A 16,171-nucleotide genomic window follows, 5' to 3' on the forward strand; every position below is an offset into this window, starting at 1 on the left:
CAGTGACTGATAACCCGATCACAGATATAACCCTATTTACAGAGTTGAAACATGCAAAAATAACTTCCAGCTTGTTAGATGGTTCCCAAATTACAACAGGTAACAAGTGTGTATAACTGGTAATAAATTATAGTACCAGTCACAGATTTGTGTTTACAAATACCAAAGTCATCTTAGCATCATCCTGCCCCACCCACCCAACCTATCAATTACCATACAACCCCAGGCTATGGATTGCCTGGGTGACACAGATATTGTCAACATAAACGACTGTCCAGATAAATAATAATAATAAAGAACCAATTGTTTGTTGATACATTCTGATGGTTTGGATGAGTCAAAAGTCCAACATAAATGGTCTATTGACAAAAAGTGATTTTACTGCAACAAGTTCAGTTGTATTGCAGCAATGTATATCAAGTGAAAACATCACAACCATCACACCACATCAGCCTAAGTTTCAACAATAGTCCACTCTTATCTAACATATCAGTAATGCGGGGGGAGGGGGAGGTGGATAGTAAGACAAAATGTGTTATTGTCCTCAACGATGACTAAATGCAAAACTTGACAGCTGTATAGGTGATGGACAAGAAGAACAATGTCTGCCCATGACATTTATGGAGTTGTACAAAAAAAAGTCCCAAAGAAATTTCCATAAACAAAAGTCACTCAATTTTTAAAACAAATGAAAATATTGCAGAAAAGATATGTTAGTATCTCTACTTTCTACAGTATTAAAATAGGCTTAATGCATTGCAGATTTACAAAATTAAAATGGGCTTATTGCATTGGAGAGTTACAATAATAAAATTTGCTTATTGCATTTGACAGTGAAGTCGATGAGTGTTTATTTGCATGATATATGTCCCCCTGACACTGTCCAATCAGCAGTTAACTAGTTTTGAATTGTAAGTTTATTACAAGTGCTATGTTGAAAACTTATGCTGTGGCCTGCGTCACTCAGTAATGTTTACATCCATGCCACCTTGATTAAGTTGCCAGATTGTAAAGGGTTCCCACTGTTGACAATAGATCTAACCTGTCAATAGGCTTCAAAGTTTTGAGCTCTTTGTTCTTGTCTCAGCATAAAAGGAGCAGCATATAACTACCTACATGTCTCACACAAGAACAAAAAAATCCAGGTAACTAGACAGATGTATTCAACAACTATGTCTGTAACTATTACTAATACACCCCACCCCCGTATTCAACAATAGTCCACCCCCATATTCAACAAAATTGTCTGTAACTATTACTAATACACCCCCATCCCTGTATTCAAAAAAATTGTCTATAACTATTACTAATAGTCCCCCCCTTATTCAACAAAATTGTCTATAACTATTACTAATAGCCCCCCTTATTCAAAAAAATTGTCTTTAACTATTACTAATAGTCCCCCCTCTGTATTCAACAAAATTATCTATAACTATTACTAATAGCCCCCCTTATTCAAAAAAATTGTCTATAACTATTACTAATAGTCCCCCCTTATTCAAAAAAATTGTCTATAACTATTACTAATAGTCCCCCCTCTGTATTCAACAAAATTACCTATAACTATTACTAATAGTCCCCCTTATTCAAAAAAATTGTCTATAACTATTACTAATAGTCCCCACTCTGTATTCAACAAAATTGTCTATAACTATTACTAATAGTCACCCCTCATATTCAACAAAATTGTCTGTAACTATTACTAATACCCCCCCCCCGTATTCAACAAAATTGTCTATAACTATTACTAATAGCCCCCCTTATTCAAAAAAATTGTCTATAACTATTACTAATAGTCCCCCCTTATTCAAAAAAATTGTCTATAACTATTACTAATAGTCCCCCCTCTGTATTCAACAAAATTATCTATAACTATTACTAATAGTCCCCCTTATTCAAAAAAATTGTCTATAACTATTACTAATAGTCCCCCCTCTGTATTCAACAAAATTGTCTATAACTATTACTAATAGTCCCCCCTCATATTCAACAAAATTGTCTGTAACTATTACTAATACCCCCCCCCCGTATTCAACAAAATTGTCTATAACTATTACTAATAGCCCCCCTTATTCAAAAAAATTGTCTATAACTATTACTAATAGTCCCCCCTTATTCAAAAAAATTGTCTATAACTATTACTAATAGTCCCCCCTCTGTATTCAACAAAATTATCTATAACTATTACTAATAGTCCCCCTTATTCAAAAAAATTGTCTATAACTATTACTAATAGTCCCCCCTCTGTATTCAGCAAAATTGTCTATAACTATTACTAATAGTCCCCCCTCATATTCAACAAAATTGTCTGTAACTATTACTAATACCCCCCCCCCCCCCGTATTCAACAAAATTGTCTATAACTATTACTAATAGCCCCCCTTATTCAAAAAAATTGTCTATAACTATTACTGATAGTCCCCCCTTATTCAAAAAAATTGTCTATAACTATTACCAATACACCCCCCATATTCAACAAAATTGTCTATAACTATTACTAATAGTCCCCCTCATATTCAACAAAATTGTCTATAACTATTACTGATAGTCCCCCCTTATTCAAAAAAATTGTCTATAACTATTACTAATAGTCCCCCCTCTGTATTCAACAAAATTGTCTATAACTATTACTAATAGCCCCCCTTATTCAAAAAAATTGTCTATAACTATTAATAATAGTCCCCCCATATTCAAACAAATTGTCTATAACTATTACTAATACCCCCCCATATTCAACAAAATTGTCTATAACTATTACTAATAGCCCCCCTTATTCAAAAAAATTGTCTATAACTATTACTAATAGTCCCCCCTTATTCAAAAAAATTGTCTATAACTATTACTAATAGTCCCCCCTCTGTATTCAACAAAATTGTCTATAACTATTACTAATAGCCCCCCTTATTCAAAAAAATTGTCTATAACTATTAATAATAGTCCCCCCATATTCAAACAAATTGTCTATAACTATTACTAATACCCCCCCATATTCAACAAAATTGTCTATAACTATTACTAATACCCCCCCATATTCAACAAAATTGTCTATAACTATTACCAATACACCCCCCATATTCAACAAAATTGTCTATAACTATTACTGATAGTCCCCCCTCTGTATTCAACAAAATTGTCTATAACTATTACTAATAGTCCCCCTCATATTCAACAAAATTGTCTATAACTATTACTGATAGTCCCCCCTCTGTATTCAACAAAATTGTCTGTAACTATTACTAATAGTCCCCCTCATATTCAACAAAATTGTCTGTAACTACATGTATTACTAATAGTATCCCTGCAAATTTGTCTGCATCTTACATGCAATTAAAGAAAAGAAATATTCTTTTATTTTAATTTGGCATTTTGTATAGTTTTGTATCTTCCACAAATTAATAATAAATAACTAAAATTGTTGACTTGGGGTCCTTAAAATTTATTCCTCATTTTCTTTGTAATGGACTTACAGTTCTATGTAATGGACTTACAGACCTATGTAATGGACTCAAAGTTTTGGAAGAAATAGATCCTTGAACTTGTACAATTTCAAAAGCCTACAATGACCTAAATAAAAATGTATAGCTGTAGATGAAGTGCACTTCACAATGTCTGTCCATCCTCCAACGACAATGACCCTGACCACTGCCCCTTTGACTGACAAATCATAAACTGATGTCTGCATGGCAGACAACAGAATGGAGAGATGGACAGAAGGATGTGCGTATCTTGACCAATTGTTCAATATGAAGCACAAACCTAATTTTAAAGTGTTTCCCATTTGCCATGGTAACTACACTGTAGCTGATGCAGCCAACATAGTCTGGGCATACAATAGAATATACCAAGAGACACTTGATCAAAATCAAAGTCATCCAATTAAAAGTATTCACTTGTGTAAAAACTACAACAAAAAATCATAAAAATTCAAATCTTTATATATTTTATTATTTATTGTTGATTAATAGTAATTTATATTCCTGAGACAAGTATATTGGTAACTTTCAGTGGTTTTGCAAAAAAATGATATTTTCTGTGGTACCTTCAAAAGGGAGCTATTTTCTTAATTGATGGATCATTTCATGTCTGGAATATAAATCTGAGACCAGAAAATGCATACAAATTAATATCATACAAATCAAAGCAAATCCATGGTTATGGAACACTTTCATAGCATAATTATTATCCTATCCCAGTAAATATGGAATAAAACCTTCTTGTCTCCAATACTGTAATATCAGAGGTCTGGGAACTTACAGTAGGGATCTCTTTCCAGTTGTGGGTTGCCATGGAGACTGAGGTCAATGATATGAAGATTCCTGAGTTTTCCAACCTCATGCCAAGATAAGTCATTATTTGCAAGATTCAGAGTTCCTAGCGCTACAAATTTGGCCAGACAGTCAATGCTTTTAATCTGAAACAAAACATTGAATTATTTAATAATTAAATATGATCATGACATTTAAAAAGCCCATTATGATAACAACTCAATATCCATGTCTTCACACTACAACCATATAAATAAAACATGTAATTTCTGTATAGACTCAGTTTTATTAAAAAAAGTAGGCCCTAGACCGGTGATTATGGGGAAATAACTGACAAAAATTGCAAGTTGCAAGAGTACCCATAATCTTGGCAGTGTTCCCTCATTGTAACATGTCTCAGTATTGTGCTGTATCTTCTGTAACATGACTATGGTCATATAAACCATTTATAGGATGGAGTTTTGATACTAATCCTACCTCAGAATAATGTGACCTCACTTATAATGCATTACACGTACCTTGTATATCTACCCTGACAGCATTATAGCATTAATTATACTGCATATCTACCCTGTACATCATTATAACATAATTACATTGCATATCTAACCTTTTACAGCATTATAGCATTAATTACACCATATATCTATCCTGTACAGCATTAATTACACTGTATATCTTCCCTGTACAGCATTAATGCATTAATTACACTGTATATCTACCCTGTACAGCATTATAGCATTAATTACACTGTATATCTACCCTGTACATCATTATAGCATTAATAACACTGTATATCTACCCTGTACATCATTATAGTGAGGGACTATTATATTTAGGATTTGTGTTTGATTTGGAGAAAATTATCAAAAAAAGTCTTAGATTTTCTGAAATTTAATCAAATCCATGTAGGATTCCAAATAGGAATACTAATAATAATATTAATAATAATAATAATTTTAAGTGTGTAATACAATTAGCTGAAAAAACTAACCTACCTTGAGGCCCTCATAAAAAGGAACACATTTATGTATAAATATATAAACAGACACACACATTTATATGCACTGTATATGTATACACAGCTCTGTGTATGTTATCATATTAATAATAATAATAATAATAATAATAATAATAATAATAATAATATTAATAATGTGGACTTTAGTACAGTGCCTAATATTTCAAAGCTCTAAGCACTTTATAATATTATATAACACATACAAAATATACAATGACAAGATTACAAAAACAAACACAACAAAAAACATGCTGACAATAAATAAGCACACATTATTAAATCTGTATGTCTGTTATTGTAGTCAAGATATGTGAGTTTTAAGAGCAGTCTTGAATTATATTAGTGTCCTTGTATCTAACTTCAATGGGCAGTTTATTCCACAGTTTGGCTCTGGTACACAAAAGAATATTGTCTGTTTCACTTTGTTTGAACAGTGGGAACAAAAATATACAACAACGTATTTACTTTCCTTCCTTTCTCTCCTCAACATGGAGAACCATTCATACATATGAATCCACATGGTCAATATACATGCAACAAACAATTAGTATCAAAGAGATGTGTAATATATATAATGATGCCTAGGACAATCATTTACACAAATCGCTATAATATGTACATTATTTTCATAATAATAATGATGTCAGAAAGGGTCATTTAGTTAATGACATAGAGCCATGAAGCATGTATGTTGATTTCATACATAAGTTCCAAGGACTATGTACTTTAACAGATCAAGAAAACATCATGTGATCCAGCAAGGAAATTGTTACTGATAGAAAGGTCAGACAGTCCTAGTTCCTGACTGTCTGGTTTGTTTACTGAATTGGAGTATTTCTAAACAATTTATTTTAAAGCTTCATAATAATATTGCTACTGCATATTATGTTTCTATATAAAAGGATTTGTCTGCAAAATTTCTTATTTTTTGACATTACCTGCACTTGGAAGACATACATTAAGTAGCTTGATTGATTTATTTAATTTAAAATCATTTGTTGGAACTACAGTGCTATACCATTTATTCAAAGATATTTGGATACTGCATTAAAATTCTATTATACTGACTGTGAAACATTCAAGGACATTTGGATTTAAAATTCTATTGGATTTATTGTGAAAAATTCAAGGACCTTTGGATTTAAAAACATAGCGAATCTTATGTGATGTCGGTACATAAGGAAAGCAGTTTTCATTTGGAATATCGTATTTACTGTATATGTGGGGTCACCATATTTGTTGAAACATCATAAATTAATTTTATTTTCTGTGCACTGTATGTTCTGGGACACATAAGGTATTTTTTTCAAGTTCTAAGTTCTGGGTCACCTTTTAAATCATTTGAAAATTACATGTCAGAAAATGCACTCCAAATGAAATTTTATTTAAAAAAATATAAAACTAAAGGTATATCAACATATTCAGCATTGGATGATATTTAGAATACTACCAGAATTTAATTAGAACTTTATTCATCAGGACTGGAGATAGAACTTTTTGGAATATTTGGGATATAATTGACAATACTTTTATGTTCTTTTTAAATTTAGCTACTGCAGCTCCTGTATAAATAAACAGGAGAAGATTTCTTAATATGTCTAGTGTGTATTTAATGTAAATGGTGATGAACTGTCAACCCCACCATGGCAGCCATCTTGAATATCTTGTTATTGGTATTCCTCCTGAATGGAAAGACATATCAACATAGGGTTTTCACTAACAGTCAAATTATAATATCTAGTTGGTCATGAATGAATGTGGTGCTGATCTGGGGAATTAGTGAAAAGATTTCCAATACGTTCATTGTGGCAAGTATTTTTGAGGTCAGATTAGCACCACATTCATTCAGGACCAACTAGATATTGCCATTTACATTCAGTGCAGACAGGACATTATAAGAAGTCTTCTGATGAAAACCAAATATGGACATGACTTTCATTTTAGGAGTAGCAATAAAATTTTCAATATGGCCACTGTGGCAGCCATATTGAATATCAGACCTGCACAATGTTTTAAGATCAACTAGACACTAAAAGAAATCTTCCAGGAAAACCCCATTCTAGTATGACTTCTGTTTAAGAGGTGTCGTAATAAAAAGATTTTCATTACAGCTATAGTGATGGACCTATTAGATTTCCAGGTGGCACAATTTTTACTTAAGAACAACTAGACACCATACAAAGTCTTCCAGTGAAAATTCCATGTTGATATGACTTTCTGTTGTGAAGAAGTCGCAAAAACAAGATTTACAAGATGGTTGCAGTGGTGATTTTTTACTGCTGGGTGTAAAAACCGTCTCTGATATTCCTAAGTAATATCATAATTTTCAACAGAACTGATATTAGATGTAAGATCAGCAGCAAGTTCATTTAAGACCAACTAGATACTCTACTCAGGACTAGCAATAACAATATTTTCAAAATGGCTGCCACGATGGCCATATTAGATGCCAGATCAGCAATAGTTTCAATTAGATATTATAAAAAAATCTCCTACTGAAATCCCCATGTCAATAAGATCGTCCATCAAGAGAAGAGGATACAAATATTTTGAAGATGGGGTCCAATCGGCAACATTTTCATTCAGAACAAACTAGACCATGGAAAGAATGTGTGTGTAAAGTTTTGTGGTAATCCTCCAAGTAGTTTAGGATAAATAGCAACTAGCTTGTGCTAACAAAGAGACAAACGATGGACAACAGGCCATCTCATAATCTCTTCTGGTTTATGATCAGCAGAGCTTTAAATTTCCTTTTGTTCAGGTTTCAGTGACATTGACTTCTGATCTTTATATGCAAATGTCATTTCCTTAAATTGATGTCTTCTGATTTTCACTGGAAGTGGGAGAGTGTAGCTTTGTAGAGGTAAATGGCTAGGTGACAACTGTGATAATGTAAATGTGTAAAGGTACATTTGTGACAATAGTGATAATGTAAATGTGTAAAGGTACATTTGTGACAATAGTGACAATGTAAATGTGTAAAGGTACATTTGTGACAATAGTGATAATGTAAATGTGTAAAGGTACATTTGTGACATTAGTGACAATGTAAATGTGTAAAAGTACATTTGTGACAATAGTGATAATGTAAATGTTTAAAGGTACATTTGTGACAATAGTGACAATGTAAATGTGTAAAGGTACATTTGTGACATTAGTGACAATGTAAATGTTTAAAGGTACATTTGTGACAATAGTGATAATGTAAATGTGCAAAGGTACATTTATAAAGCAAGACACTACTGACAACATGAATGCTTGAAATCTAACTTAGATGAGATCTAATCAGCATAAAGCTGCATACAAAATGTGGATCCAACATTCTGCAGCTAACACTCCACTAAATGATGACATAGGAAGCTGATAACAAAATTTCATTTAATTTAGAGCTACATATACAATTTTCTTGAAATATAATTTAAAAAATTAAGGTCATTATTGTGGGGAAACAAAGATGGGCAGGACCAACAATAAAGCATCACAGCTCCAGTAAATGATAATGCTGACCGAATAAATCAAACATGAAGTTGCATGCAGTGGGAGTTTTTGCAGGAAAAGAAAAGAAGTGAGTTATTGCAAAAAAGTAAAGCAAGGAAGCCCTACAATCAGGGGCCATAACTCAACAATGAAGTTGCATGCTGAACATGTACCTAAGAAACATTAAAAATCAAACTTAACCAAAGTATCATGAATACCAAGTTGCTAACTTTTGTTCAAAATCCAACAAGAAAGTCATTGTGCAGAAAAAAGGTTGATGCACCTTAAAACAGGGGCCATAACTCTGCTAAAAGACAGAATGCTGACAACTAAATACAGCCAAGGTCTCATCAATATCAAGCTGCATACCTAATTTGGTTGAAATCAAATTAAAATTAATGGAGTTAATGTCCAGAAATTAAAATGGCTGGGTCCAAACAAACAGGGTATATAACTCCTCTAAATAATAACATAAAATGCTTTTAGTCAAATTCAGCAAAGGACCAAACAATGTTAAGCTGTATACCAAGTTTGCTTAAAATCCAATGATAAATAAAGGACATATTGTGTGGAAATTAAAGTGGATGTACCTGCCAATCATTGACTATCAAAGGTCTTATGTGTATCTGTATTGTGTGTTTTCCTTTAAGTCTATAACAATCTTGTATTTTTAGACAATGAGATTTAAACAAGTTGTTGATTTGGGCTTGAGTTCTAGAAAATGAACCTGTGTACAGTTTAGGCTAATTCCCCATTGATGATTAAGTCAAGAGGGTTGTGCTGCAACATAAGTCAGGTGGGAAGTATTGCAACATAGATTCGTAATAGACATGGAAATGTATATGAGAGAATTATTTCATTCCCAATTTCTATTTCCTGGTATTGTTCTTGTTTTAATATCACTCTGCAACTGTATTTAATGTTGTGGCGAGATTTAACTTGAGAGGAACCATTAGTTTGGACTATGTTCATTGGAATTACAAAGTGCAAATAAGCAAAATTTTGGGGTGACTTCAGTCAAAGAAGTTCTAAACAATGTTATTGTCATACATCAAGACTGTTGGCACTTCAGCACATTCAAGAATATTGGTACATCAGCACATTCTGGACCTGGAGTTCATTCACAACAACTGATTCTTTTTTCTACTTGTGATAGAACTTTTAGGATTAGTTTGGATTTAGTTCACAATAAAGTAACTTGCTCTTAAATTTTCATTTTATAACTTAGAGAATTAAATTATTTGTTAAATTTTTCAAAATTTGTGGGTTTTGCTTTTTTTTCTGTTACTTATTTTAAGACTATAGAGTTGTAAAAGTCTACTAAATGATATTATACATGTTGAATTCAAACGAAAAATCTCGGCTAAGACCTTATCAACATCAAGAATGCATACAAAATTTGATAGAAGTCCATTAATAATAAATAAGTTTGGTTATTTGAAAGTAAATGAAAGTAAGTAGGTCTGATAATCACTGATATCACTCCACTAAACAATTATGTCAAATGCTAACAATCAAAAAAATCAGGCATTGTATCATCTACATCAGGCTGCATACTGGCTTAAAATCCAATTCAGGGAGTTACCGAGTGGAAATAAAAATGGAATGGATGGATTGGAACAGACACACTTTAATATCCTCCATTTTCTACACACACAAAAAACATGTGATACAAAATGTATTAATAGGTTTCCTTGAATCATCATGAGCAACATACCAATATATTTTAGTCAAGGCATATACTTTAAAACTCAAGTTACTGAGTGGAAACCATTTTGTTTTAGCATGTCAGTCACGACCTTTAATATTTGGACATCTGAATAAATATGGTTCTAAATATTTTATATGGCAAATCTTTCATGAAGGGATTCAGACATAATTGAAGTTATTGCAAGAAAACTACCAGGTTATGGTTGGTTACAATGATACTGAACTTTATATTTTTGACCTTAAATCAAAACAAATGTCTGTACTTTTCCTTCAATAAAACCTAACTGCAACATTTAGTACCAGCATGGGAACTCAAGTTACTGTACAAAAAAGAAAATTGTTAATGGACAGAGGTAGAGATGACATGACCATGAATTGCACACTCTGCCTGACGTATAAAAACATAGCAATTAAGATAATGTTATGTATATTTAATTTGAATTATTTGTTGACTTTTCTTAATGATGGTATGTTATATATATTTGCACTTGACTTTGTCCAAAATTAAGTTCACTGTGTACCTGACCAGTAAATCTTATCCTGTAAACAACATAATACATAGCTAGTATAGATTAAATATTAGAATTATTATCTTTGAAAATAAACATGTTAATCTTAATCTGAGTCTAGGACACTGGTATTCCCCCATGGAAAACCTGGTGTATCTGATGTTTCCCATGTTCTTTATTATAATGGACCTTATCTTGTTCACAACTTAGAATTTTCTTGAAATGAACTTTCGACCCTCATCATAGTTCTGTTTTTGTGTCTTAGTTTTTTTTATGTTATTTACTTGAGAAATTACTCATTCTTGATTTAACATCTTGAAGTAGAATCGGTCTTATTGTTGTGTTCATTTTGTGGAGTTATTTATTCAAATTAGTATTCACTAGAAATACAAAGAGCTTTTAAATAATGTTCTTGGACAGAAACATTAATCTGGAATAATAGCAAATTCAGACAAATAAATTTCTGGAATATATTATTGTGATACATCAAATGACTATTAGTACATCACCACAACCAAGGTCACTGGCACATTACCATGTTCAAGACTGCAGGCACATCAACACATTCAATATTGGAACTTATTTGGAATACCACTGGAATTCTGTTGGAACATTATACATTTGGACTTGTGATAACAATTTTAGGACTACCAGTATTTAGGATTTAGTTGAAACTACTGAAAGTTCTCTTTAAATTTTCACTATGTATTCTAGGGAGAAAAAAAAATTTGTTGAATTTTACAAAACTTGTCATTTTTTGCTCTTTTCTGTTACTTAACTGAAGACCATACAGATGTAACAGTATGCTAGTCTGATAAATCAGCCCCCAAACTTGTCTTGGTATGTTGGTGGTTTGACATCAAAACATGCTGTACATTTTGCCAAAGTTCAAAGTTCAAACAACCTCAACTCAAGAGCCACAAGAAATACTGGTAAATATCTAAACTGATGTTTTGTGGACAAATCTATCTACAATAATTACAATGGTTTATGAAGAGGTGAGACTTTACTCCAAATCATCAAAATACCAATACAGGTTTGGTAGTTCATTTATCAGACCAGGAAAATATAGACACATAATATTTACAGAGTAGGCACATAAAATGACATCTGAGAGATATAAAAAGTGAGGCATACAACAAAGCAAATAGGAATGGATAAATTATCTGAACAAAGGTCAATTTTGAAGTGATAAAATTAAAGGAAAATAAAAGATGTTGAGGTATTGCCAATAGAAGAATAAGGTCATTGGGAAATTGGTAAAAGTTTAAGAAACATATTTGGGTGAATGAATGGATACTTTGGATGGAAAGCTGACAAAAAACAACAGAAAACAATTAAAAGATCTAATAATAAAAGAATAATACCAGAGTCTGTGAATCCAAGAAAACTTGTTACTGTGCTATATTGGAAATAAGATGGTATATACGAAAGTTTGTACAGGACAGCAGAAATTTCTTGAGATAGGTAATCACCTGACGATGAAAAATGACATGGTACAGTTTGTTACAATTGAAAAACCATACATGAAGCTTAAACAGCCATTCAAAAATTTACACTGCATAGTACCAGTATTCAATATGCAAGTCAGATGTAAATTAACTATTTTGAAAATTCATGATATGAATAACTGAAGCAAAATTTCAACACAAACAGCATTCATACAAAATACAAACATAAACAGTGTGAGGTCCAAGCCTTTACCAAATAATATCTCAATATCTCCAGGTATTCAAATTCTAAACCTCTTGATTATAGTTATAACTACAAGAAAAAGTGAGTTAAAAAAGGATCTGCAGCATTGTACCTTAGCAATGCTGCTTAAAAGCAAGTTCCTTTACTGAAGACATATAATTGATCAATAAGGCCTATAACTCAATAAACAATGATATGTCCATTACTCAATAAACAAAGACATGTAATTGATCAATAAGGCCCATAACTCTATCAACAAAGACATGTAATTCATCAATAAGGCCCATAACTCTATACACCAAGACATGGAGCTGATCAATAAGGCCTATAACTATATAAAGAAGAGACTACACAATGTCATACACCCTTCCCATATCTGGACAGTGCTTAGTGATGAGTCACAGTGACCTTGGCACTGACCTTTTAAGTTTGTATGCAATTGGCTCTTTCATAACCAAAATGCAAACATTTATAAACTGTTGAAAAAGAACAAGTTCTGTGTAAAAACTGAATGTCTTTCTTTGAGTCGTCATGAACATGAACTCAAGCTTTTGGACCCAATATATAAATTGCAGCCATCCATGTGAAAATGCAAAACTGGCTATTCATACACAGGAGACCTCTGTACACAGGTTAAACTTTTGAACTTGGCTTTTGAACATATACCATGAGCCAAATATCATTATCATTATAATTATTTTTCTTATTATTAAAGACCATCTCTTCTGCCAAAGAAACTATGCTTGGTCTGTCAAGAGAGGTGGCTTCTCAAAGCAGTGGTATTTCATGTCAGGCTTTAGTCTATTATTATTATTATTACTATTATTATTACATGTATTATTATTATTATTATTATTATTATTATTATCATTATTATTATTATCATTATTATATAATCAAATAATTAAATCATCACTGACTTAAAATAATCACTGAACTTAGTTTGGTTTGTGCATAATGACAAAAGTGATTTTACTGTTGAGTGACAGCTTGCATATGACTGCAAAACATTGGACTGACTGTTTGGTCAGCCAGCTTTTATAAATTAAGTTTGCATAAGAACTGTTCACACTTCATAAATAATATCTGGATTAGCCAGTTGCTCAAATTACTTAACTCAAAAGACAGCTGGCTTACATGAAAAGCCCTTGATGAATATGGAATCAGTGGAAGCTGTATATAGCTATTCTTTGTGAAACGAACCAAAGCTAGACCTGTCTTTACAAAAAAAGTTTTAAATATTTAATGACCCTCACCCTAATGAAAAGGGATGTAACTCTTCTCAAAGATGAACTTTTTTTTTAAATCAGACACAGCTTTAATTCACAGACAAATAAATGAACTGGTGACTTCCATTCTTCTGCAACAGCATGACTACTTTACTCATCATCAAGATTTGACCCTCTAAGCTAATGTTAAGAACTGCCTCGCTTTTGAATTTTACATCACTGAGTTCAATTTACAATGTGACTGGTGTACAGTGGGTACAAGAGAGATAAGAAACGTTTTTGCAATGATTTGTATCATAATTCTTTATCTACACAAAGTTTTTCCTCATGAAGGAAAAGTTTAGTTTGCACAGACTAAGCAGTCAGTGTAGATATGCTCCAGTGAGTGATAGCTTAAGGCATGGAAAAACCTGTTTGTTTAAGAAACACCTGTCCACTGACCATAGAAAGCAGGGGAACATTACACAAATGACATTAGGAATTCTCCTAGGGATAAATCAGAATGGCCATTCTCACCAAGCGACTGCTATCGAAAGATAACCACTGGGCCATGTTTGACTGTATATCTTTTTCTTTCTCGTGTTAGCAATCCATCAGTAAAGTATGGTGCCATTAGGTAATAATAATAATAATAATAAAGACATTATTTTCTGAGGGTGACAATTAATTACAAATGAGAAATTAATCTACCTTGAGGCCCTCTGTACATATAAAATGTAAGCTAGTAATAATATGCTAACACACACAAGCAAATACACAGTATATAAAAATCTATTCAAATAAATGTTACACTGATGCAAAAACAAAAACGAAGCACAGGAGAGGGTGTATCATGTACTTTAATAATTATACCATTATTTTTCATTTTATTATTTTTTATATTTTGATTTAATCCATCTATTACACCTGTTGTGGAAGGAAGTGATGCTTGGAGCTGATATAATATCATGTGGAATGTTATTCTAAATGATCGCTCATGAAAATTTAAAGCTATTTTGTAATAGTTGTGTTCACCCAAATTATATTACAGCAGTCAAGATGCAGCTGAATGTACCTATTGTAAAAAAAATAACTCTTTTTTGTAATGAAATGAAAGCCTTTATTCTCTTCAGAAGCCAAAGATAAGAGTTTATTTTCTTTTAAACATAATTTGTATGATGAGACACTTGCAAGTTATTATCTATAAATATTCCAAGAATTTTATCTAAACACATCATTTTCAGACCAGTGTTAAAACAGAGAACATCCAGCATATCAGTTTTCAATCTTGCTCTTTTCTGCCATGTATTTATCAGCAGGACCTTTTGTTTTGTCAGTAGTGAGGATTATACCATTTTCCTTACACCATATTTGAAGCCTGAAGAGAGCAGTTTTAATGTGGTTTCTTTTCAACTTTGGCCTGGTTGCTTTGAGCAAACAAAGCAGTGTCAACAGCATGCATGTCAATTGATGAGACAGCATTACCCATGTTCAAATTTAGGTCATTATATGAACATAACAAATAACAACGGCTCCAAGATAGAACCTTGTGGCACTCCAAAACTTATTATTTTAGTTTTGGATAGGTGTCCATTTAATGTTACTGCTCAAGTAGGCTGCAAACCACTTAGAGGATCCTCACTACTTTGAGAGATTTTTAACTTTTAAATAAAAATTGTATGATCAGCTAGGTTTAAAGCCTTTTAAAAATCAATCATTACAATACAGTACCACCTAACTTTTCTTCATCTACAGCTTTCAGTCACAGAGGTAAGTCCAGTTTCACAAGAGTGATCTTTTCAAAAGCCACATTGATTTTTATTAAGTAGATTGTGATTATTGAGATAGTTTGTAAAAGAACTGTGTAAACGCTTTTCTTGTAATTTGGAAAGGGATGGAAGAATCGATATTGGTTTATAGTTATTTACATCCTCTTTTTATCCGGCTTTATATAGTGGTATTACTTTTGCAGTTTTCCAAGATTGGGGAAATTGACTTGTTTTCAAACTGTGATCGCACAGAATGGTAATACTATCAGCAATAGCAGATGTAGCTGCCTTAAGAAGTCTTGGACCTATCATATCAAGTCCTGTAGATATAGAAACATTCATGTTGTTTGGATAATTCAAGCCAAACTTTAGAACTTGTTTCCAGGATTTCAAAATTAGTATCATTTGGAAGTTCTGTGGAACCAAAAATTTTCAGTTTTGAATGATCAGAGTCTAACAGGTTTTGTAATTTTGGAGGAAAATATTTACAAAGAATTCATTGAAAATATCTGCAGTG

At 32.1% G+C, this 16,171-nt stretch overlaps 1 protein-coding gene across 6 annotated transcripts in view; it reads right to left on the reverse strand.

Moving 5' to 3' along the window:
- LOC149806589 (uncharacterized) overlaps positions 1-16,171 on the reverse strand; it is a 255,709-nt gene that overhangs the window by 217,305 nt on the left and 22,233 nt on the right. For all 6 annotated transcript variants that reach the window (XM_089955210.1, XM_089955217.1, XM_089955242.1 and 3 more), the window contains exon 4: positions 4,255-4,411. In XM_089955210.1, coding sequence (XP_089811336.1) covers positions 4,255-4,411 — 157 coding nt within the window. The remainder of the gene's footprint in view (positions 1-4,254; positions 4,412-16,171) is intronic.

This window comes from Sinohyriopsis cumingii, chromosome 1, assembly GCF_028554795.1.
Source record: "Sinohyriopsis cumingii isolate HCF-2022 chromosome 1, ASM2855479v2, whole genome shotgun sequence".
Classification (NCBI taxonomy): Eukaryota; Metazoa; Mollusca; class Bivalvia; order Unionida; family Unionidae; genus Sinohyriopsis; species Sinohyriopsis cumingii.